The 23,305-nt window shown below is 40.4% G+C and overlaps 1 protein-coding gene across 4 annotated transcripts in view; it reads right to left on the bottom strand.

Annotated features, from left to right (window-relative positions):
• Positions 1 to 23,305, bottom strand: part of MYO6 (myosin VI) — a 160,461-nt gene that overhangs the window by 46,371 nt on the left and 90,785 nt on the right. For all 4 annotated transcript variants that reach the window (XM_065911725.1, XM_065911727.1, XM_065911728.1 and 1 more), the window contains exons 12-16: positions 21,044 to 21,188; positions 19,786 to 19,943; positions 18,347 to 18,438; positions 16,466 to 16,538; positions 2,542 to 2,669 (exon numbers count right to left, since the gene is read on the bottom strand). In XM_065911725.1, the coding sequence (XP_065767797.1) occupies positions 2,542 to 2,669; positions 16,466 to 16,538; positions 18,347 to 18,438; positions 19,786 to 19,943; positions 21,044 to 21,188 (596 nt within the window). The remainder of the gene's footprint in view (positions 1 to 2,541; positions 2,670 to 16,465; positions 16,539 to 18,346; positions 18,439 to 19,785; positions 19,944 to 21,043; positions 21,189 to 23,305) is intronic.

The raw sequence follows: 23,305 nt of genomic DNA, 5'->3' as shown, positions 1-23,305 counted from the left end.
ATAAGACCCAAAACAAAACAAAACCACACTATTTAGAGGCACATGCAAAACACAACAGGCATTTTATAAAGTTAACTGCTTATGTCTAAAGTAGTAGCTGCTGAATTGTCATCTGGAGCACTTTTAAACCGCCAAACCATTTACATGAGGTGATTCCTAGGTGTGACCAAGGTTGAGAAGCGTCATTCTATTGAGAGACCTGAAATCAGCACAGGGACTCACCTACTGATTTTAGCCATACATCCTAACACTTCTACACATGAGCCCGAATCTATTTGAAGAAAACAAAATCACTTTCTGGTTGTACTATCACTATCCTATCACTATAATATCTCATACTGGTATCATTTCTAAAAGTCTCCAAAACAAAAGATCACCTCTGATCCTCAAAATAGCCTAAGGTTAAGAAAAATGATCTCATTTAAAAATGAAAAAGCTGAGACCACATAACCTCACCAGGCTGCTCCTGGGTGAGAGAGCTGGCAGATCACAGAGCCTCCCCTTTGCATGACAGCAAACAGCCTGAGTCAGAGGGTGGCCCTGGGATCAAGAGGCCAGCCTGATGCCCTAATCCAACCCCTTCTCTCTGTTCTAGAAAAGGAGGTCACCTACCCTCTCCGCGTGGGGAAGCAAGCAGGAGCAACAGCAGAGGATTACTATGAGCTCTGTGCTATGCTTGGTCGCACAGTCGTGTCCGACTCTTTGTGACCCCATGGACTGTAGCCCGCCAGGCTCCTCTGTCCATGGGATTCTCCAGGCAAGAATACTAGAGTGGGTTGTCACGCCCTCCTCCAGGGGATCTTCCCAACCCAGGGACGGAACCCAGGTCTCCCGCATTGCAGGCTGTTTCTTTACCATCTGAGCCATCAGAGAAGCCCATTACGAGGATTAAAGAAAGTAACTCAAGCAAAATGTTTAGAATGTGCCTGGCACATGGTAAGCAATTCAATAAATGATTATCATTGTTTTTATTCTCAAAGAAATACAACAAAAGTAGTGAACCGTATAAATGAGAGTTTACTGTTGTGCTCTAGTTCTCTTTTGAGGAAAGTGACCAAGGCCCATTCCTGATGCTTTTGTTGGCTGTCCTTGGGGCGCTATGTCTCTGAAACCTTGGTCACAATTTGCTGACCAGCAGTCAGTTCTCTTTGCAAAAGTGACTGGGCATCCAGACTGGTTCTCATAGAGTGCAGTGAATAAACAGGACTGGATACACGCCTTCCATCTTAGCAGAAGTTTTACTGGGGACACACACTGTTTTATTTCTATCTCCAATGAAGCGAAGATAGGCAGTCTTCACATCCCAAGATTTATTTAAGGACACAGAAGAACTGCAAGTCGGTGGAGCAGGTGGTTGTGGGATGCAGTCTCCAGAGAAGGTCAGGGAAATTACATCAGCTTTTTCAGTAAATGCCTTCAACCTGCTTCTGTTATTGATTTAGTTAAAGATGTATGGAAACAAGAATATCTGCTTTCATTCACTTGAACTCCTGGACCCATCAAAGCAATGACTGTTATACTATGCCCCAGTCTCAAAACTGTAACAGTATAGGAGGCAACTGCAACTCTGAACAGTTTTTCTCTTCTCTTCTTTCTTCCTTCCCTCCTGTCTCTGTTGTTCTAGTATGAGGCAGCACCTGTCTACATGGGTGAAATTAACACCCACATTTCTCTGTGCTACTCTGCTCTTTCTGGGCAGAAGGATCGAGTTGTGTTTGGATTATGTCAGGGGATGAAGGTTGAGTGTAAAGATAAACACAGAGCTAAACACAGAAAATACCTCAAGAGCTGCACGCTCCAGCCTTAGGGAGAAAGGCCCTACTGGTCACCACCAACAGCGGGGATTCAAGCACAGCTCTAGGACACAACAACAGTCTAGAGAACCAGGTCTTTTGACCCTTTCTGGAAGAGTACTTCTCATTTATTTCTCTCTGTGTCTCTTTTTGTCTCTGTGTCTATTTAAACCTTCAGCTAATTCTTCTGTTGCTTCAGCTTCTATGACCCTCTCTGAGTACAATTTCCATTCAAAACTCCTAAGAAAAGAGCATCAAAATGAAATTACTGATCATTAAATGAATTGCTTCTGCCAGTCAGACCCTTAAGCCACAAGCTTTGCTGGTTTTACAAATGTGCAGACAGGTGGCTGCATGTGACTCTAGGTCCTAACCCCTGGGAAGTGATCCAGATCACACGATACGGAACAGAGCGACTGATGGCCACTTCACCCAGAAGGGAGAACAGAAAAACAGTACATAGATGTACAAAAAAATGTACATGAGACTTTTTGTACATCTTATATAGGAGAAATGTACTTTATATCCAGCTAAAAGGGCCTTGATTGGATAGATCAACAGCAGCAAAAATATACTGGTATAAATTAATGGTCATCTATAGAAGACATTGTGCTGGATTAATTACAGAAGATGCATATAGTTGTTCAAAGCCTTACAAAACTTAGGATTCTAATTATATAACATCTATCACATCTTTCTGAAAGTTTCTCTTCCAACCAGGGCCTCAATTTTGAAATGAAAAACTCACAGAAAGTCGGAAATGGTCTTTGTGCTTCTGGTGAACTGCAGATGTGAAGTGCTGATCACTGGGCTGGGGAAGGCGATTTTCTTCATCCAAAATATCCAATATTCCCACTAATTTTGCTTCAATTAAATCTATTTCAAAAAATTCAAATACGACAGGGTAAAAACATAACACTTTAAACTTACTAATCACAAATTTTGAGGGCTGGTCAGAAACAAAGTAACATGGTTCCACAAGTACTGCTTTCTCTCAAAAGCTAGAGAGCAAATGAATTTTATTTTACATCTGGCAATTATTTAGAAAGTCACATCATATACTGAACATAGTTTAGACAACAACTCCATAAAGAAAATGACTAACGTAATAACCATTCTGTCTGAAAGCTAGGACAGAGGCCAAAGAGTCAGCAATCCTCCTCTCCCAGATGACCTCTATGTTCAAAATGAAATAAAACTACAGAAGCTTTTTTAAGCTTAGGTTTTTAAAACTACTTACAGATATGGATTCAAAAGCTTTCCAGCAAAACTTCAGCAACAACACATATTTATGCTCCTTCCATTCATATATTTTGAATTTATTGCCTGTCCAAAATAACTATAAAATGTAAGCTGCTTAAATGCAGTAGATAGAACTGTTAAATAGGACAGACTCTAAAAGACAGGAATTAGGAACAAGGTGGCGGAGGAGCAGGTGGACGCAGAGCACATCTCTCTCCGTGGATACATGAGGAATACAGCTTCAGACACAGAAGTGCATGCAGAACATCAGCTGAGAGCGGACTGGAGTACCTGACCAGCAGAAAAGAATATATAGAATCACGCAAAACTCGGTAGGAAGAAGGAACTAGGGGGAAACACAGGAGTGTTAGTACGACTGGACCTGCCCTCAGCAGGTGGGAGAAACTGAAGCAGGGGTCCGATCCCCACATCAGGGTAACTGTCTGAGGCAGAGGAGAAACAGTTAAGGCTGGGCGTGAAACAGCTGACCTGTGGCAGCCTAAATGGAATGAGAATCAGACAGTCCTTGCCGAAGTCGCACACACCCCAGACAGGGACCCAGGTCCCCTGGAAGGCACAATGGTTGGGAGCTGGAGTTTAGGGATTGTGGAGCAATCCCAGGACAAGAGCTGCTATTGACTGCAGACACGGACCGAGGGGATGTGAGGGAGGAGATCGTGATGGGAAATGCCCGTGGAGGAAAGCCAGGGAGCCATGGAAGCAAAGCGATAACTGCTGAGTCCTGTGTAGCGGGTGGAGCCATCACCATAGCCTCTCTCCCCCCACATGCCAGCATCAGCAGCTGAATAAAGAGGCTGGCCCATCAAATGTCTCATGCACTGAACTACAGAGTAGCACCCCACTCAGGGAGCCCCTTTAAGTGCCTGACACGCCGATCTACAGAGTAGGAACCAGCCAGGGGGGCCCCTCTATGTGACTGACACCCCGGACAACAGAGAAGGACCCCAGGCAAGGGAGCCCTCTAAGTGCCTGAACCGGCAGAGCAATGGAGAAAGATTGGCCAAAGAGGCCTTCTGATCGCCAGCTACAAGAGGCTCGGAAAAAAAGGCTCTTATCGGGCCACAACTCCTGGGGCAGAGGCAGTCTGTGTCCCTGCACACTGGCACTGCCAGGGTCCCCGCAAGACAAGCAGCTGCAAGCCTCGCACTGGGGCAGAGCTGCCACAGGCAAAAAGAGTCTTGCGTCTGTGCGCACAGGGTCACCTCAGTCGTGTCTGGACCTTTTGCGACCCTGTAGACTGTGGCCTGCCAGGCTTCTCTGTTAGAGAGGCGGGCTCTCCAAGCAAGAACACTAGAGAGTATTGGCCAATACTGGTTGCCATTCCCTTCTAGAGCACTATTTTCCTGCTGCCCTAGCCACCAACTCCCCTGAGTACCTGGTGCTGCCAGAGCCCCTGAGACCCAAGCAGCTGCACCACCTCTGCGCCTGGCCCTCACAGGGCAGACCCAAGCCCTCCAGGGCAGCCTCAGGAGCAAACCCCAGTGGACGACCCACGTGCAGAGGTGGAAATAAAACCACAATTGGAACCCAGGGGCAGTGTGGCTAAGGAAGAAGACCCAAAACCTTCCCACCACCTGCAGATTAAATTCACATGATCAACTAGGCAGACTTGTGTCTATGCAATATGTAAAAGGACATTGAGAGCTCCCCCAAAAGAAAACACTCTAGTTCTGATAGCTGTGGACACTGGAGGCAAGAATGCATAGGAGTAGGACCAGATTAGACCCTGAGCTGCCCCCACACAGGTCCAGAGATCAGCACAGAGTTGGAGGGCATCCTAGGGAGGTGAGGTGGGCTGTGACTCCCAGCAAGGGAAAGGACTCCAACAGCCATGACCCAAGAAAAACATTTATTATTCTGATGTTTGACTTATTCTGTATAGATTCTTTTGGACTTTTTTCTTCTTTTCCCCCCCCTTCCCCCCCTCTGTTGCAGCTGTCAATTTTATTGGCACTATGAAATCTAATTAAACTTTTGAATTTTTCTTTTTTTCCTCAGTTACATTTTTTATTATTGCTATAAACCTCTCCCTCTACATTGGGCTTTTTCAGTTTTGCGGAGTTTTTTTTTTTTTCCTTAATTTTTTAATATTAATTTCTAATTTTTCAAAACTATTATTATTTTTCCTACATTTACACCTTTCTTTGCTTTTCCTACTGTTCTTTTCCCCTTGCAGTTAATCCTTAATGTATACAAATCTTCTTTATTTACCTTTAACTTTGTATATCTATTCTTTCTTCCCTTACCTCTCAACATATTTGTTCATTTTATTTTCATTGTTTTATTCCCCAGCTGGCATCTTGCTTTAGTTTTGTTCTCCAGTTTCTGCTTCAGTTTGTTTTGTCCTGGCAGATATAATTTTTGGTTTCCTCTGTTCACAGGGTCAGTCTATTATACTTTATTTTTGTTGGACTGTTTTGATTTTGCTTACGGGTGGATATGTATATGTGTTTATTCAGTCACACTTTTTATTGCTGTTATAAACCTCTGCCTCTACACTGGATTTCTGCAGTTCTGTGAAGCTTTCCCTTTTTTTTTTTTCCTTTTTCTTTCTTCACTTTTTCTTTTCTTTTTTCTTATAATTTTTCATTTTTTAAAACCTATTATATATTTTCCACATTTATTCCTTTGTTTGCCTTTCCTACTGTTCTCTTCCCCTTGCAGTTAATGTTTAATGTATATAAATCCTCTTCATCTACCTCTATTTATCTTTGCATATCTATTCTTTCCTTCCTTTCCTTCTTTTCCTCTCAACATATTTGTTACTTTTGTTTTCATTGCTTTATTCCCCACTTGACACCTTGCATTAGTTTTGTTTTTCAGTTTCTGCTTTAGTTAGTTCTGTTCTTAACTGGTAAATATAATTTTTGATTTCCTTTGTTTGTCAGGTCAATCTACTGTACTTTATTTTTCTTGAACTGTTTTGACTTTGCTCATGGGAGTGTATATATATATGTGTGTGTGTATTCCATTTTTTAAAATTATTATTTGCCTGATTTTGCAACTGCCATTTGTCTGGGGTTCATCTTTGGTTTCTTGTTTTTGGATATTTGTTTTAATCTCACATAATGTCATAACAAACCACTTGTGGAATCTTCATTCCTGACCAGCGATCAAGCCCTGAGCCCTTGGAGTGGGAGCACTGACTCCAAGACCCTAGACTACCAGAGAACTAACCCTGCTGCTGCTGCAGCTAAGTCACCTCAGTCGTGTCCAACTCTGTGCGACCCCTTAGACGGCAGCCCACCAGGCTCCCCCGTCCCTGGGATTCTCCAGGCAAGACCACTGGAGTAGGTTGCCATTTCCTTCTCCAATGCATGAAAGTGAAAAGTGAAAGTGAAGCTGCTCAGTCGTGTCCGACTCCTAGAGACCCCATGGACTGCAGCCCAAAAGGCTCCTCCGTCCATGGGAGTATCAAATAGTGAGAACTCAAACAAAGGAAATCACTTGAACACAAGGCCCAACATCACCCAACCACCAGTAGCACCCTGTGCAGGATGCCTCATCTAAACAACAAACAAAACAAAAATACAAACCCAATCATCAGCAGAGAGGTATACCATATCACTCAGCCTTGTCCATCAGAGGAAAAAGAAACAAACAAACAAACAAAACTTCAGCACAAATCTCACCCTATAGGAAGCTTACACAAACCTCTGGACCAAACTTTGGAGGGCAGAAACCAAAAGGAAGAAAGAATTCAACCTTGAAGCCTGGAAAAAGGAGACCTCAAATAATGAAAAGACAGAGAAATACCACACAAATGAAGGAACAAACTAGAAATGCAGCAGTTCAAATAAATGAAGAGGAAACAGGCAAACTACCTAAAAAAGAATTCAGAATAATGATAGTAAAGACAATCAAAAACCTTGAGAAAATGCAGGAATCAATTAACATTAACAAACATCTAGAAGAATTAAAGAATAAACATACAGAAACAAACAACACATGTACTGAAATTAAAAATACTCTAGGAAGAACCAATAGCAGAATATCTTTAGCCTAAGAAGGAATCAGTGAGCTAGAAGATAAAATGATGGAAATAACTTCTGAAGAGCAGATTAAAGTAAAAAGAATGAAAAGAACTGAGGATAGTCTCAGAGACCTCAGCGACAATATCAAAAGCACCAACATTTGAATTCAACATTTGAAGAAGAAGAGAAAAAAAGGGAATGGGAAAATTATTAAGAGATTATAGTTTAAAATTTCCCAAACAGGGAAAAGGAAATAGTCAATCAAGTCCAAAAGGCACAGAGTCCCATACAGGATAAACCCAAGGAGAAACATGCCAAAACACATACTAATAAAACTAACAAAGACTAAACACAAAGAAAGAATATTAAAAGCAGCAAGGGAGAAGCAACAAGTAACATACAAGGGAAACCCCATATGCTTAACACCTGATCCTTCAGCAGAAACTCTGCAGTCCAGAAGGGAATAGCAGGATATATTTAAAGTACTGAAAGGGAAAACTCTACCACCAAGATTACTGTACCTGGCAAGGATCTCATTCAAAACTACTGGAGAATTCAAAAGCTTTTCAGACAAGCAAAAGATAAGAGAATTCAGTACCACCAAATCAGCTTTACAACAAATGTTAAAGGGATTTATATAGTCAAGAAATAGAAGAGAAAAAAAATATTTACAAAGTCAACCCCAAACAATTAAGGGAATGGCAATAGGAACATAAATATCAATAATAACTTTAAATGTAAATGGATTAAATGCTCCAACCAAAAGACACAGACTCAATGAATGGATACAAAAACAAGCACCATATATATTCTGTCTACAAGAAACCCACTTCAGACCTCAAGACATATTTAAACTGAAAGTGAAAGGATGGAAAAATATATTCCATCCAAATGGGAAGCAAAGAAAGCTGGAGTAGCAACCCTCATATCAGATAAAATACCTTAAAATAAAGAAGATTACACAGCTGTGGGCAGCTGTGAAGGCCCACAAGCGCAGCAAGAGGAGCTAACCCACGTCCAAGGTCAGGAGGGGCGGCTGTGAGAAGATACCCGTCGTCCAAGGTAAGGAGCAGCGGCTGCGCTTTGCTGGAGCAGCCGATAAGAGATACCCCATGTCCAAGGCAAGAGAAACCCAAGTAAGAGGGTAGGTGTTGCGAGAGGGCATTAGAGGGCAGATACACTGAAACCATTATCACAGAAAACTAGCCAAACTGATCACAGGACCATAGTCCTGTCTAACTCAATGAAACTAAGCCATGCCGTGTGGGGCCACCCAAGATGGACAGGTCATGGTGGAGAGGTCTGACAGAATGTGGTCCACTGGAGAAGGGAATGGCAAACCAGTTCAGTACTGTTGCCTTGAGAACCCCATGAACAGTATGAAAATGCAAAATGATAGGATACTGAAAGAGGAACTCCCCAGGTCGGTAGGTGCCCAGTATGCTACTGGAGATCAATGGAGAAATAACTCCAGAAAGAATGAAGGGATGGAGCCAAAGCAAAAACAACACCCAGTTGTGGATGGGACTGGTGATGGAAGCAAGATTTGATGATGTCAAGAGCAATATTGCATAGGAACCTGGAATGTTAAGTCCATGAACCAAGGCAAATTGGAAGTGGTCAAACAGGAGATGACAAGAGTGAACATCAACATTTTAGGAATCAGCAAACTAAGATGAACTGGAATGGGTGGATTTAACTCAGATGACCATTATATCGATTACTGTGGGCAGGAATCCCTTAGAAGAAATGGAGTAGCCATCATAGTCAACAAGAGAGTCTGAAATGCAGTACTTGGATGCAATCTCAAAAACAACAGAATGATCTCTGTTCATTTCCAAGGCAAACCATTCAGTATCATGGTAAGCCAAGTCTATGCCCCAACCAGTAATGCTGAAGAACCTGAAGTTGAACAGTTCTATGAAGACCTACAAGACCTTCTAGAACTAACACCCCAAAAAGATGTCCTTTTCATTATAGGGGACTGAAATGCAAAAGTAGGAAGTCAAAAAACACCTGGAATAACAGGCAAATTTGGCCTTGGAGTACAGAATGAAGCAGGGCAAAGGCTAATAGAGTTTCGTCAAGAGAATGCACTGATCGTAGCAAATACCCTCTTCCAACAACACAGGAGAAGACTACACATGGACATCACCAGATGGTCAACACCAAAATCAGACTGATTATATTCTTTGCAGCCAAAGACAGAGAAGCTTTATACAGTCAGCAAAAACAAGACTGGGAGATGACTGTGGCTCAGATCATGAACTCATTGTCAAATTCAGACTGAAATTGAAGAAAGTGGAGAATATCACTAGACCATTCAGGTATGACCTAAATCAAATCCCTTATGACTACACAGTGGAAGAGAGAAATAGATTTAAGGGACTAGATCTGATAGACAGAGTGCCTGATGAACTATGGTTGGAGGTTCGGAACACTATACAGGCGACAGGAATCAAGACCATCCCCATGGAGAAGAAATGCAAAAAAGCAAAATGGGTGTCTGAGGAGGCGTTACAAATAGCTGTGAAAAGAAGAGAAGCGAAAAGCAAAGGGGAAAAGGAAAGACATTCCCATTTGAATGCAGAGTTCCAAAGAATAGCAAGGATAGATAGAAAGCCTTCCTCGGTGATCAATGCAAGAAATAGAGGAAAACAATAAAATGGGAAAGACCAGAGATCTCTTCAAGAAAATTAGAGATACCAAGGGAACATTTTATGCAAAGATGGGCTTAATAAAGGACAGAAATGATATGGACCTAACAGAACCAGAAGATATTAAGAAGAGGTGGCAAGAATACACAGAAGAACTGTACAAAAAAGATCTTCATGACCCAGATAATCACGATGGTGTGATCACTCACCGAGAGCCAGACATCCTGGAATGTGAAGTCAAGTGGGCCTTAGGAAGCATCACTACAAACAAAGCTAGTGGATGTCATGGAATTCCAGTTGAGCTATTTCAAATCCTGAAAGATGATGCTGTGAAAGTGCTGCACTCAATATGCCAGCAAATTTGGAAACCTGAGCAGTGGCGACAAGACTGGAAAAGGTTAGTTTTCATTCCAATCCCAAAGAAAGGCAATGCCAAAGAATGCTCAAACTACCGCACAATTGCACTCATCTCACACGCTAGTAAAGTAACGCTTAAAATTCTCCAAGCCAGGTTTCAGCACTACGTGAACCACGAACTTCCAGATGTTCAAGCTGATTTTAGAAAAGGCAGAGGAACCAGAGATCAAATTGCCAACATCTGCTGGATCATCAAAAAAGCAAGAGAGTTCCAGAAAAACATCTGTTTCTGCTTTATTGACTATGCCAAAGCCTTTAACTGTGTGGATCACAATAAACTGTGGAAAATTCTCAGAGATGGGAATACCAGACCACCTGGCCTGCCTCCTAAGAAATCTGTATGCAGGTCAGGAAGCAACAGTTAGAACTGGACATGGAACGACGGACTGGTTCCAAATAGGAAAAGGAGTACGTCAAAGCTGTATATTTTCATCCTATTTACTTAATTTATATGCAGAGTACATCATGAGAAATGCTGGGCTGGAAGAAGCACAAGATGGAATCACGACTGCCAAGAGAAATGTCAATAACCTCAGATATGCAGATGACACCACCCTTATAGCAGAAAGTGAAGAACTAAAGAGCCTCTTGATGAAAGTGGAAGAGCAGAGTAAAAAAGTTGGCTAAAGCTCAACATTCAAAAAACTAAGATCATGGCATCTGGTCCCATCAGTTCATGGCAGATACGTGGGGAAACAGTGGCTGATTTTATTTTTTGGGGTTCCAAAATCACTGCAGACGGTGACTGTAGCCATGGAATTGAAAGACGCTTACTCCTTGGAAGGAAAGTTATGACCAACGTAGACAGCATATTAAAAAGCAGAGACATTACTTTGCCAACAAAGGTCCGTCTAGTCAAGGCTATGGTTTTTCCAGTGGTCATGTATGGATGTGAGAGTTGGACTATGAAGAAAGCTGAGTGTTGAAGAATTGATGCTTTTGAATGTGGTGCTGGAGAAGACTCTTGAGAGTCCTTTGGACTGCAAGGAGATCCAACCAGTCCATCCTAAAGGAGATCAGTCCTGGGTGTTCATTGGAAGGACTGATGTTGAAGCTTAAACTCCAATACTGTGGCCACCTGATGCAAAGAGCTGACTCATCTGAAAAGACCCTGATGCTGGGAAAGATTGAGGGCAGGGGGAGAAGGGGATGACAGAGGATGAGATGGTTGGATGGCATCAGCGACCATCCATGAGATGGTTGGATGGCACGAGATGGTTGGATGGCATCAGCGACCATCCATCACCCAATTGACATGGATGGACTCTGGGAGCTGGTGATGGACAGGGAGGCCTGGCATGCTGCAGTCCATGGGTTCCAAAGAGTCGAACACGACTGAGTGACTGAACTGAACTGAACAAGAGATAAGGAAGGACACTACATAATGATCAAGGGTTCGATCCAAGAGGAAGACATAACAATTGTAAACATCTATGCCCCCAACATAGGAGCTCTTCAATACAGAAGACAAACACTAAGAGACATAGAAGGAGAAATTGACAGTAACACAATAAAAGTAAGAGACTTTAACACCCCACTCACACCAATGGATGGATCATCAAAACAGAAAGCTAATAAGGAAACACAAGTCTTAAATGATACATCAGATGAGATGAATCTCATTGGTATATTCAGAACATTCCATCCAAATGCAGAAGAACACACCTTCTTCTCAAGTGCACATGCAACATTCTCCAGGACAAACCACATCTCAGGTCACAAATCAAACCTCAGTAAATGTAAGAAAACTGAAATCGTATCAAGCATCTTCTCCAACCACAACACTATGAGACTAGATATCAATTACAAGAAAAAAACTTTAAGAAACACAAACACATGGAGATTAAACAATACATTTCTAAATAACCAATAGGTTACTGAAGAAATCGAAAGAGAAATAAAATTTCTAGAAACAAATGACAGTGAAAACATGACAACTCAAAACCCATGGGATGCAGCAAAAGCAGCTGTAAGAGGGAAGTTTATAGCAGTACAATCCTATGTCAAGAAACGGAAAACATCAAATAGACAGCCTAACTTTACACCTAAAACAACTGAAAAAAGAAAAAAAAACAAAATTTTGCATCTATGTTCAACAGATGTTTGCTGTAGGCTTATCATATATGGCCTTTACTATGTTGAGGTAGGTTCCTTATATGCCGATTATTTGAAGAGTTTTGCTACTTTCCTAAATTCACTGATTAGCAGAAGGAAAGAAATCATAAAGATCTGAGCAGAAATAAATGAAAAGGAAATGAAAGAAACAGTAGTAAAGATTAACAAAACTAAAAGCTGGTTCTTTGAGAAGATAAACAAAATTCACAAGCCTTTAGCCAGAGTCATCAAGAAAAAAAGAGGGACGAATCAAATCAACAAAATAGAAATGAACAAGGAGATGTTACAACAGACAATGCAGAAATACAAAGGATTATAAGAAACTATTATGAACTACATGGCAATAAAATAGATAACCTGGAAGTAATGGAAAGATTCTCAGAAAAGTTCAATCTTCCAAGACTGAACCAAGAAGAAATAGAGAGTAGGAACAACACAATTACAAGCACTGAAATTGAAGCTGTGATCAATAATCTCCCAAAAAACAAAAGCCCAGGACCAGACGGCTTCACAGGAGAATTCTATTAAACATTTAGAGAAGACCTAGTGCCTATCCTTCCAAAACTCTTTCAAAAAATTGCAGAGGAAGGAACATGTTCAAACTCATTCTACGAGGTCACCATCACCCTGATACCAAATCCAGGCAAAGACAACACAAAAAAAGAAAACTACAAGCCAATATCACTGTTGAACATAGATGCAAAAGTCTTCAACAAAATTTTAGCAAACAGAATTCAGCAACACATCAAAAAGCTCATACACCATGATGAAGTTGGGTTTATTTCAGGGATGCAAGGATTCTTCAATATATGCAAATCAATCAATATGATCACCATATTAACAAACTGAAAGATAAAAACCATATGATAATCTCAATAGATGCAGGAAAAGCCTCTGAAAAAATTGAGCACCCATTTATGATTAAAACTCTTCAAATAATCGGCATATAAGGAACCTACCTCAACATAGTAAAAGTCATATATGATAAGCCTACAGCAAACATCATTATCAATGGTGAAAAACTGAAAGCATTCCCCCTAAGATCAGGAACAAGACAAGGGTGTCCACTTTCACCACTATTATTGAACACAGTTCTGGAAGTCCTAGCTACAGCAAGCAGAGAACAAAAATAAATAAAAGGAATCCAACTGGAAAAGAAGTAAAGTTCTCTCACTATTTGCAGATGACATGATACTGTACACAGAAAACCCTAAGATAGCATCAGAAAATTACTAGAGCTAATCAGTGAATTTAGCAAAGTTGCAGGATACAAAATCAACACACAGAAATCACTTGCATTTCTATATACTAACAATGAAAAATTAGAAAAAAATTAAGGAATCAATGTCATTCACCATTGCAACAAAAAGAATTAAATATCTAAGAATAAACTTACCTAAGGAGACAACAGAATTGTACACAGAAAATTATAAGACACTAATGAAAGAAATCAAAGATGACATAAACAGACGGAGAGCTATTCCATGTTACTGAAAATGACTACACTACCAAATGCAATCTACAGGTTCAATGTGACCCCCTATCCAATTACCAATGCCATTTTTCACAGAACTAGAACAAAAAATTTCACAGCTCTTATGGAAGCACAGAAGGTCCCAAAGACCCAAAGCAGTCTTGAGAAAGAAGAATGCAGCTGAAGGAATCAACCTTCCTGACTTCAGATAATACTACAAAGCTACAGTCATCAAGACAGTGTGGTACTGGCACAAACACAGAAATATAGACCAATGGAACAAGACAGGAAGACCAGAAATACACCCATGCACCTGTGGGTACCTTATTTTTGACAAAGGAGTCAAGAACGTACAATGGGGCAAAGGCAGCCTCTTTGATAAATGGTGCTGGGACAACTGGACAGCCACATGTAAAAGAATGAAATCAGAACACTTCCTAACATCATACACAAAGATAAACTCAAAATGGATTAAAGACCTAAATGCAAGACCAGAAACTATAAAACTCTTAGAGGAAAACATAGGCAGAACACTCGATGACATAAATCAAAGCAAGATCCTCTATGACCCACCTCTTAGAGTAACAGAAATGAAAACAAAAGTAAACAAGTGGGAGCTGATTAAACCTAAAAGCTTTTGCACAGCAAAGGAACTATAAGCAAGGTGAAAAGACAACCCTCAGAACGGGAGAAAATAATAGCAAATGAAACAACTGACAAAGGATTTATTTCCAAAATATACAAGCAGCTCATACAACTCAATATAAAAAAAACAGACAACCCAGACAAAAAGTGGGGAAAAGACCTAAACAGACATTTCTCCAAAGAAGACATACAGATGTCTAACAAACGCATGAAAAGATGCTCAACATTGCTCATTATTAGACAAATGCAAATCAAAACGACAATGAGATTATGACCTCACACCAGTCTGAATGGCCACCCTCAAAAAGTCTAGAAACAATAAATGCTGGAGAGGGTAGAGAAAAGGGAACGTTCTTGCCCTATTGGTGGGAATGTAAACAGCCACTATGGAAGACAGTATGGAGATTTCTTAAAAAACTAGGAATAAAACCACCATATGACCCAGCAATCCCACTTCTGGGCACATGCCCTGAGGAAACCAAAATTGAAAAAGACGCATGTATCCCATTGTTCATCACAGCACTACTTACAATAGCTAGAACATGGAAGCAGCCTAGATGCCCATCAACAGATGAATGGATAAAGAAGTTGTGGTACATATACACAATGGAATATTACTCGGCCATGAAAAGGAACACCTTTGAGTCAGTTCTAATGAGGTGGATGAACCTAGAACCTATTATACAGAGTGAAGTAAGTCAGAAAGAGAAAGATAAATATCGTATTCTAACGCATATATACGGAATCTAGAAAAATGGTACTGGAGAATTTATTTATAGGGCAGGAGCTGAGAAACAGACATAGAGAATAGACTTGTGGACATGGGGAGAGGGGAGGAGAGGGTGAGATGTATGGAAAGAGTAACATGGAAACTTACATGACCACATGTAAAATAGATAGCCAACGGGAATTTGCTGTTGGCTCAGAAAAACTCAAACAGGGGCTCTGTATCAATCTAGAGGGGTGGGATGGGGAGGGAGATGGGGGGAGGTTCAAATGGGAGGGGATATATGTATACCTATGGCTGATTCATGTTGAGGTTTGACAGAAAACAACAAAATTCTGTAAAGCAATTATCCTTCAATAAAAAATTAATTAATTAATTAATTAATTAATTATGAATAAAAGCTACAGGACACAGGAAGAGAAATCAAGACTCTAACTGCACTGGGAGAGAACGATGCATCTTGGACAGTTAGTGGGGGTGAAGGGGGGCACACTAGCTGAGCTGTAAACGAGAGCTTTCTGACAGATGCAGGGCATGGAAGTGGGCAGAAAGGTAAACGGAAGGGGAGGAGTTTCAGCCAAGATATCCAACGACACCATCAGAGGCAAGAAGATCTGAGAAAGGGCAAGGGATGTGGAGGGATACGCTAAGTGGACCAGGCAGGATACGAAAGTCCTTTGAGAAGTTATATAAATGTAAAGTATTATCACTGTGACTGTGTTGTTGTTACCACTGTTGTTCTATTTGTGCCAATCTAGCATGAGTTACTGGCTCAACTGTCAAATGCCATTTTCACAGCTAGGCTTACCCAACAGCTGATTTTAGAGATAGGCTGGAAGGAAAAGCCAGCCTGAGCACCAGTTGGGTAGCGACAGGAAAGATCTCTCTACCTATAAGAGCCCAGGAAAGAGACTGCTCTCCTGCCGCGTGGGATTATCTGCTGGGCCCCCTGAGCTTGTGAGGCCGACCTGCAACCAGCTGGAGGGTAGAGCCGAGGTACAGAGAAGAGACGAACAACGGCAGGCGCAGAGTCAAGCCCCTGCAGACCCCTCGGGGAGCCTTGCTACACCAGACTTCCTCACGCCACGTAAGGAATCCCTTCTCTGCTTAAACAGGGATGCTTCCTCCTTAACTTAGTCACGTGTTAACTGTTCAAGAAAGAAAATGCCCATCACAGTAAACAGAAGAAATTTTCAGAATACTTTCAGTATAGCTGAATTTGGTGCCTTCATGTGAAAAAGCAACTTCCCAGCAGTACTAGAGAGGTAAATCCTCTGCTGAAACCACAGTTTCAAGTCCCATCCCCAGGAGTATCAATTACAGAGCACAGGAGAATGACTAGTGAAAACATTCACTGTATCTTCCCATAATTCCCCAAAATGGATTAAAACAACACATACCTATACAGTCTTGATTATCCACATAATGCACTTCATTCACCCCTAAACCTTCCTTTTGATAGAGCTCTTGTTCCTAGAAAGAAATAACCACAGTCATAGATATGGAGATGCCATGTGAGAGGAAAGACTCACTGTTTTATGCCAGATATAATCGTAACATTTACTGACTAGTTAGTGTACAAAGGTTCACACCAACTGATTTGGTGACTGAGAAGTCTTACAAAACGTCAGGGAAGAAAAATCCTTGTCCCTAAGGCAAGGTGAAATCACAACTTCAATGGCCAACATAATGAACAGCTCATACATGTTCGCTCACAGATAAGCATGCTTTCCCTGAAATACACTGGGCAGCCAGGCACAGACACAGGGGTCTGTTAATAATCACTCACACCCAAGACAAGACCGGGGTTGGGAGCAGGCAGGCGGGAATTTTATCACGGATGGGTGAGCAATGCAATGAGCTCAGGTTTATGTATCATTCTTATTTTTCCCCCTGAATGTTTAAGTATTTCCTCTTAAGAGACATACTCAAAAAGGTTTCTGTTATTCTACGAGCCAGTGTCCACTTGAACTCAATCTGAATTTGAAATTCACCTTTTTATTTTAAAGAACTGTTATAAACATAAATTAAGACTGTTTCCTCTTCATGAAGTTTCTAGATAAAGCTTGCTGGGCTGGTAGGAAGGGAAGAATTAAGGCAGGTTAAGTGAGAAGCATACATGCCAAACTTCACACAGTAATGGGATGACTGAGGCAGCAGAGGAAACATTTTCAGAGAAACTATCTTCACTGCTAAGTACTTGTTCTCACCTCTTTGTTTATGCCAGAACTGGCTTAACTATAATATAAGAAGAGATATAAAAGTTGGAATGTGCTGGGAAACCCAAAAGGACAAAAGTATAGTAAGAAAGGAGGAAAAGATGAATGGGATTGGAACAGGAAAGAAAGTATTTCACATTTTAAGTCCAGATACAGAGGGGAGCTCAGAAAACAGCAGGGCTAATACGAAGGGAACGGGGCTATGAACCAGCAGCCAGGAAGGTGGGTGTAGGCCTGCAGAAGTCACTGAACTGCTGTGGTTTCTTCATCTGTAGAACAAAGGGCTGGCCTAGATTAAGGGAGTCATTTTGAGTTCCCTTTAACTCTGCTCGCTTCACTCAGGAAAATACATATCAAACAGCTCAAAGGAAGGGAAGGGAAGAGTATCAGTAGGAAACAGCAGAAAATTCAAAATAAAAGGTAAAAAAGGGTGAGACTAATCACAAATCTACTGATTCAAAGTTAACCTATACTTAGTGAGGACTCTGAAGTGTTACAAAGGAGTCATCTACTATGAGTAGGAGCGGGAAGTTCCTTACTCGACCAGAGGCAGCGTCCGGCCAAAAACATGCCACCTACAGGCCACGGGCGGGCTGGGGAGGCAGGCCGGCCGGGGCCCATGGACTCTCCCCAGCTGGGGGCTCCGCCGCCATCCACAGAGAGAGGGTGAGCAGGGAACGAGGGGCAGAGGCAGAGACCCAGGGGAAGAGAGGGGGGCCCCGGACAGGGCCGAGAGGAGACTGCTGATTCGCAGTGGGGGACGAGAGGCAGCAGAATCAGAAATGAAAGAAGAATTTCAAGTCTAGTAAAAGTCACTAGTAAAAAGCAAGATGCCCTCCCTTCTGAGGAGGTGTCCATTTTAGACTTTTTACTTAGCTTGGCTCCTAAGCTCAGCTGTACCATCGACACTTAGAATGTGCCCCCACAGCCCACGCAGGCCCTCTCTGATTCCCTGGGCCCCCTCACATCACACCACATCCATCTGGGTAAGTGCAGTCTATCTCGGTACCTTGAAATTTAAAATAGAGGGCCGTTCTTAAATCTAAATTGTACGTCAATTACCTCCTTCAGAATCCTTTCATTAAAAAACTGCTGAAGCTTTTCATTGCAATAGTTGATACAAAATTGTTCAAAACTGTTATGTTCAAAGTACTCTGAAAATAAAACCAGAATCAAGAGTCATTATCAGATCAACTTCACATTAATAAATTTAACTTAGGATAAAATTTTATTGTATCAATGCTTAATTTAACAGTAGGTTAAAATGTATGTATAACTGTTTCATACTCCTCAAATGCTCTTATTTCAAGACTTAAATTTTGATAGGCACTAAAATTAAGTATTAGAAACACCTCAGCCTGACAAAAATTGTTTGTTAGATAAATGTCATATAGTAAAAGATATAAAATATGAGTCACTTGTAACATACTTTTAAGGCACAGGAGTTAAAGCAATCTAAATTGAAGAAAATGACTTAAAATGTAAGCACTTCATATTTTTTTGTATGATCTGTGAGATTATAGTTAGAAAAAATATTACAGATACGAATGCATTTCTAAAATCAAGGAGTTGTATTACATTATTTCTAAGATCCTTGCAGCTTTAAAATGTTATGACTTCATGTATTCATGTGCTGTGCCAAACTGGTGCAGACCGGGAAACAAATGCCTGAAGACTGTGAAATTCTGAAGTCAGTAATGAGTGTTTCTCTAGCTCTGAACAAAAGGTAATGCTTTATTGTAAATTTGAAAATATATATCACATCAAAAACAAAACTCTGCCCTTCACAAAAATGTAGACACTCATATCTTCTCTTGGCAACTGCAAACAAATTACAAAGGACAGCACTTGTGCAGAGAGAAGGAACGCCCACACTGATAAAGCTCAATAAAAAAATGGTCAGACTTACTTTGAGATTTTTACAACATGGTCATTCCAAACAAAGCATTCGGACATCAGTGACTCATTTCATTTCGGGTCATACACATTCACAATTCTTCTCAAATATTTATCTTAATAGCTTACTCATTTGGTAGAAATTAATTGGAAATAGCTCACTGATGACAACTAACACTAAGGATGAATTTTTATACATAGTTACGAGTTTGGCCAGTGTGCTGGATCAACCTGTACCCAGCTTTACACTGGGGTCAATGGTCTTAATGAGCCAATTCTATCAGCAACACTGAAGACTTCATTCAGTTCTACTCATTTAAAGGTACTGAGACATGTCTACCCACAGTAGTTTCAATCAGCATGTTTTAATTTAAGCATTAGCGTGACCAAAATCCACCAGTCTTTCCTTTTATCCTGAAACATTAGCTTCTTATTTAAACCATATTATGAAATGCAATGATAGTATGGACATATAACTGGGAATACATTAAGTGAAAGGTATTAAAGGGAAAAAAGGTTTTTAAAATTTTATTTTAAACATGTGTGGAAAAACTGGGTGTAAAATTATCAAACAGATACAAATTCACAAACAAAACTATATTTACCAAACCCAGCAATATCCAGGACTCCAATAAAATAGGACGACGTTTCAAAAGGAAAACACCGGTTTACTCTGTTTACCACGTGATCAAAAAGATGGCTATAGACGGTCTTTGCCAAGGCATCCCGGGCATTGTTTGCCTGCTCCACTTTCAGGGGTACCCTGTAAAGGAAGACCGAGTCAACAGAAATTCTTCCTAGTGCTATGCTATGGAAATAATGCCAGGTTCCCAAGAACTGAGTAGGCACAGTCAATGTGAAGGACAAAATAAACAGCTACAAAATGTCAGCTGTAAATGGAAACAAATAAATAGGGCCAAGTAGAATGCTACAAGAGAATTATCTATAATTAAAGACCTATTATTGAGTAAGAGAATATTAGGTTCAAAAAATCTTTTTAACCTTAATTTTATACCTCACGGTACATGCTGAATACACAAAAAATTTATTCAGAGGAATAATCTTCCACGTGACTTTCTTAAATGCAAAAGAAACTGTGTTTAATTCCAGACAACTTTAAAGTTCAGTAATTTGTTAACACTGTTTAGGGAAAAAAGAAAAAAAGTGTATCTTAAAATCCAAACTGTCCCACTCTGCTCTTTCATCTAAGTACTAATAATTACACGGCATGCGGTCTGATGAAGACAGACTGCCACGCAGAAGAATTTCCAGACACTATGCTAAATGCTGTCATAAAGCATGAGGCACTTTGAGAACACAAGAAAAATTTGTCAAACTTCGAAAGTAACCTCAAAAGTCATTCAGGTCAGACTAATACTTGAATCTCTTCTAAACAGTGGTTTCTCAACTTACATTTCCTGCAGAAGAACCCTTTCCTAAAGGGACTCTGATGTGGACACTCCATCCGTAAAACACAGAACTGCTTTAGAACACAGGGGAAATGGAGCTAAGGACCACACCCGGGGCTTTTACCAGCCTTCCCGTGGGCTCCAGAAAAGTCTCTGAAGCAACCACAGTACTGCAGGCACTCCTATACACTCTCCTCACTGAGCTTGTCTTCAACATGACAATAATTGGGAATTAGCTTAGCAGAGAACCAGGCTAAACACACCTTGCTAATGTTTCCCAAAGTAAGTTATGGAATTTTCTGTGTCGCTAACAGGGCTTTTCTTAATCCTTACTTTTTAAATTTACTGAAGTGTTTTCAGACAGTCCTTTGCCTTCCTCAGCAAGGCACAGAGACAGGACCTGGCTTTCCGCCCCAAGGCAGGACTTGCAGGGAGCGGTGAGCAGGGAACTTACTTGATCACTGTTCCTTTGGCGCCCCCTGCTGTTGTCAGCATGACTCTTGTAGTTAAACTGACACGAAGATCATCCTGATCCAGACCCAGTAATTCGGCACAATATTCCAACGACTGAGTAGATTTATTCTTCAGATTACAACCACCTAATGAAAACATATTTTAATTTGCAATTAATCAACATCACACGAGATTTTCAAGATGCATTTCTTAGAAGTACACTTCACTGACATAAAGCTATGAACTAGACAAGGCTTGTTTGTGACTTGTAATTTCACCTCCCTTGTTCCCCACCCTTGTCAGACACTCAGACTGCCAAGGTCACTGGGCGACTCGCATTTAGGGCAGCCCATGACACAATCCTTTCAGCCCGTCAATTTTAACCTATCACGGTTTCATTTTTCATGACCCTGCAAGGGAAATATACTAATGATAGACTACAAGCCTTGCTAATATATTAAATCTCTGGAATAACAGAATGCCTTATCACTAAAATTCATATGACTGCAGAAAGCATTAAGGAGTAATTTCAGTGGTAAATGTCGTGAGGTCAGAGTGGGTGTGGATGTTTGTCTAGGGGCGGGTGTGAGCGTGCACTCATGCATCTGCTGGTGATATTAGGGGACAAAGGAGGGTGAGGAGGCCACAGCCATTTTTTCTGAACATCATATCTATACATTCCTATTTATGAGGCTGTTTCAAAATGCTTCTTTATAGAAAGACAGCATACAACAGTGCTTTAGACTCCAGGCTCTTACAGCTCTAGAATTTACTAGTTGTGTGACCCTGAATGAGTTACATATATTATGCTCAGTTTCCTCACCCATATAATAAGGATAGTAATTGTATCAATCTAATAAGGTTGTTATGAAGACTAGTAAAGGTGGATATGTGAATTGCCTGGAAGAGTGTCTGGTGCATAATAAGCACATATAATTATTGTCTTATTAATAAAATAATAAATAGTTAATATTTTTAGGACTGTATAAATGATTCATTTAAGACTATCTAATTTCAAAATTACAAAGAATGCATGTAATCATAATGAGAATTATATCATGACAAATAGATAAACCATTTAACAGACTGGTCTCAGGAGAAACAGACTATGAGATCTCATATGAATAAGGTGTTGTCAAGACAATTCATTGAGGAAAGAACTGCATTTCAAACAAATGGCACTGGAAAACTGGACATCCATAGGGAAAAGAATGCAGCTGGACTTCTACTTCATACCATACAAAGAAATTAACTCAAACTCAACTTCAAGGTAAGAGTTAACACTATTAAATTCTTAGAAGAATTCAGACATAAATCCATATGATCTTGGACTAGGTTGGTTTCCTAAATATGGCACCATAAGCAACAAAAGAAAAAAATAAGCAAATTCAGTTCAGTTCAGCTGCTCAGTTGTGTCTGACTATTTGCGACCGCATGAACTGCAGCACGCCAGGCCTCCTTGTCCATCACCAACTCCCGGAATCCACCCAAACCCAAATTGGGTTTCATCAAAGTGAAAACCTTTTATGTTTCAAAGAATACTATCAAAAATTTAAAAGACAAATCACAGAAAGACAAAAATATTTGCAAATTATGTATCTGATAAGGAACTTCTATTCAGAATATACTTAAAAACTCTTACAAGTAAATTTTAAAAAGGCAATCAAATAAATGAGCAAAGAATATAAGCAGTCATTTCTCAAAAAAAAAGATATACAAATGGTCAATAAAATCATGAAAAAATGCTCAGCACCTTGATCCATCAGGAAAATGCAAATAAAAACCACAATGAGGCAGCACTTTGCAAGCACTAGACTGGTGAGAATGTAAAACTGGTTCAGTTACTTTGAAAATCAATTCCTCAAAAGGTTAAATATAGAATTACCATATGACTCAGCAATTCCACTCCCAGGCATACACACAGAGAAATGAAAATATATATGCACACAAAAATCTGCACATGAATGTTTACTGTAGCAATATTCTTAATAGCCAACAGGTAGAAGCAACCTAAAAGTTCCTCAAATGACAAAAGGATAAACAAAATGTGGTATATATCCATGCAATGAAATATTAGTGAGCAAAAAAAGAAATGATGTACTGACAGATGTTTAATGAATGAACCTTGAAAATACTATGCTAGGGGAAAGAAACTAGTCACAAAAGAGCCCATATTGTTTGATTTCATTTATATGAAACACCCAATTGATACAGACAATGTAGAACAGCGGCTGCCTAAAGGCTAGGTATTCTGAAGGGTTGG

This window comes from Muntiacus reevesi, chromosome 19, assembly GCF_963930625.1.
Source record: "Muntiacus reevesi chromosome 19, mMunRee1.1, whole genome shotgun sequence".
Classification (NCBI taxonomy): domain Eukaryota; kingdom Metazoa; phylum Chordata; class Mammalia; order Artiodactyla; family Cervidae; genus Muntiacus; species Muntiacus reevesi.
This window is presented reverse-complemented; position numbering and strand designations above follow the sequence as displayed.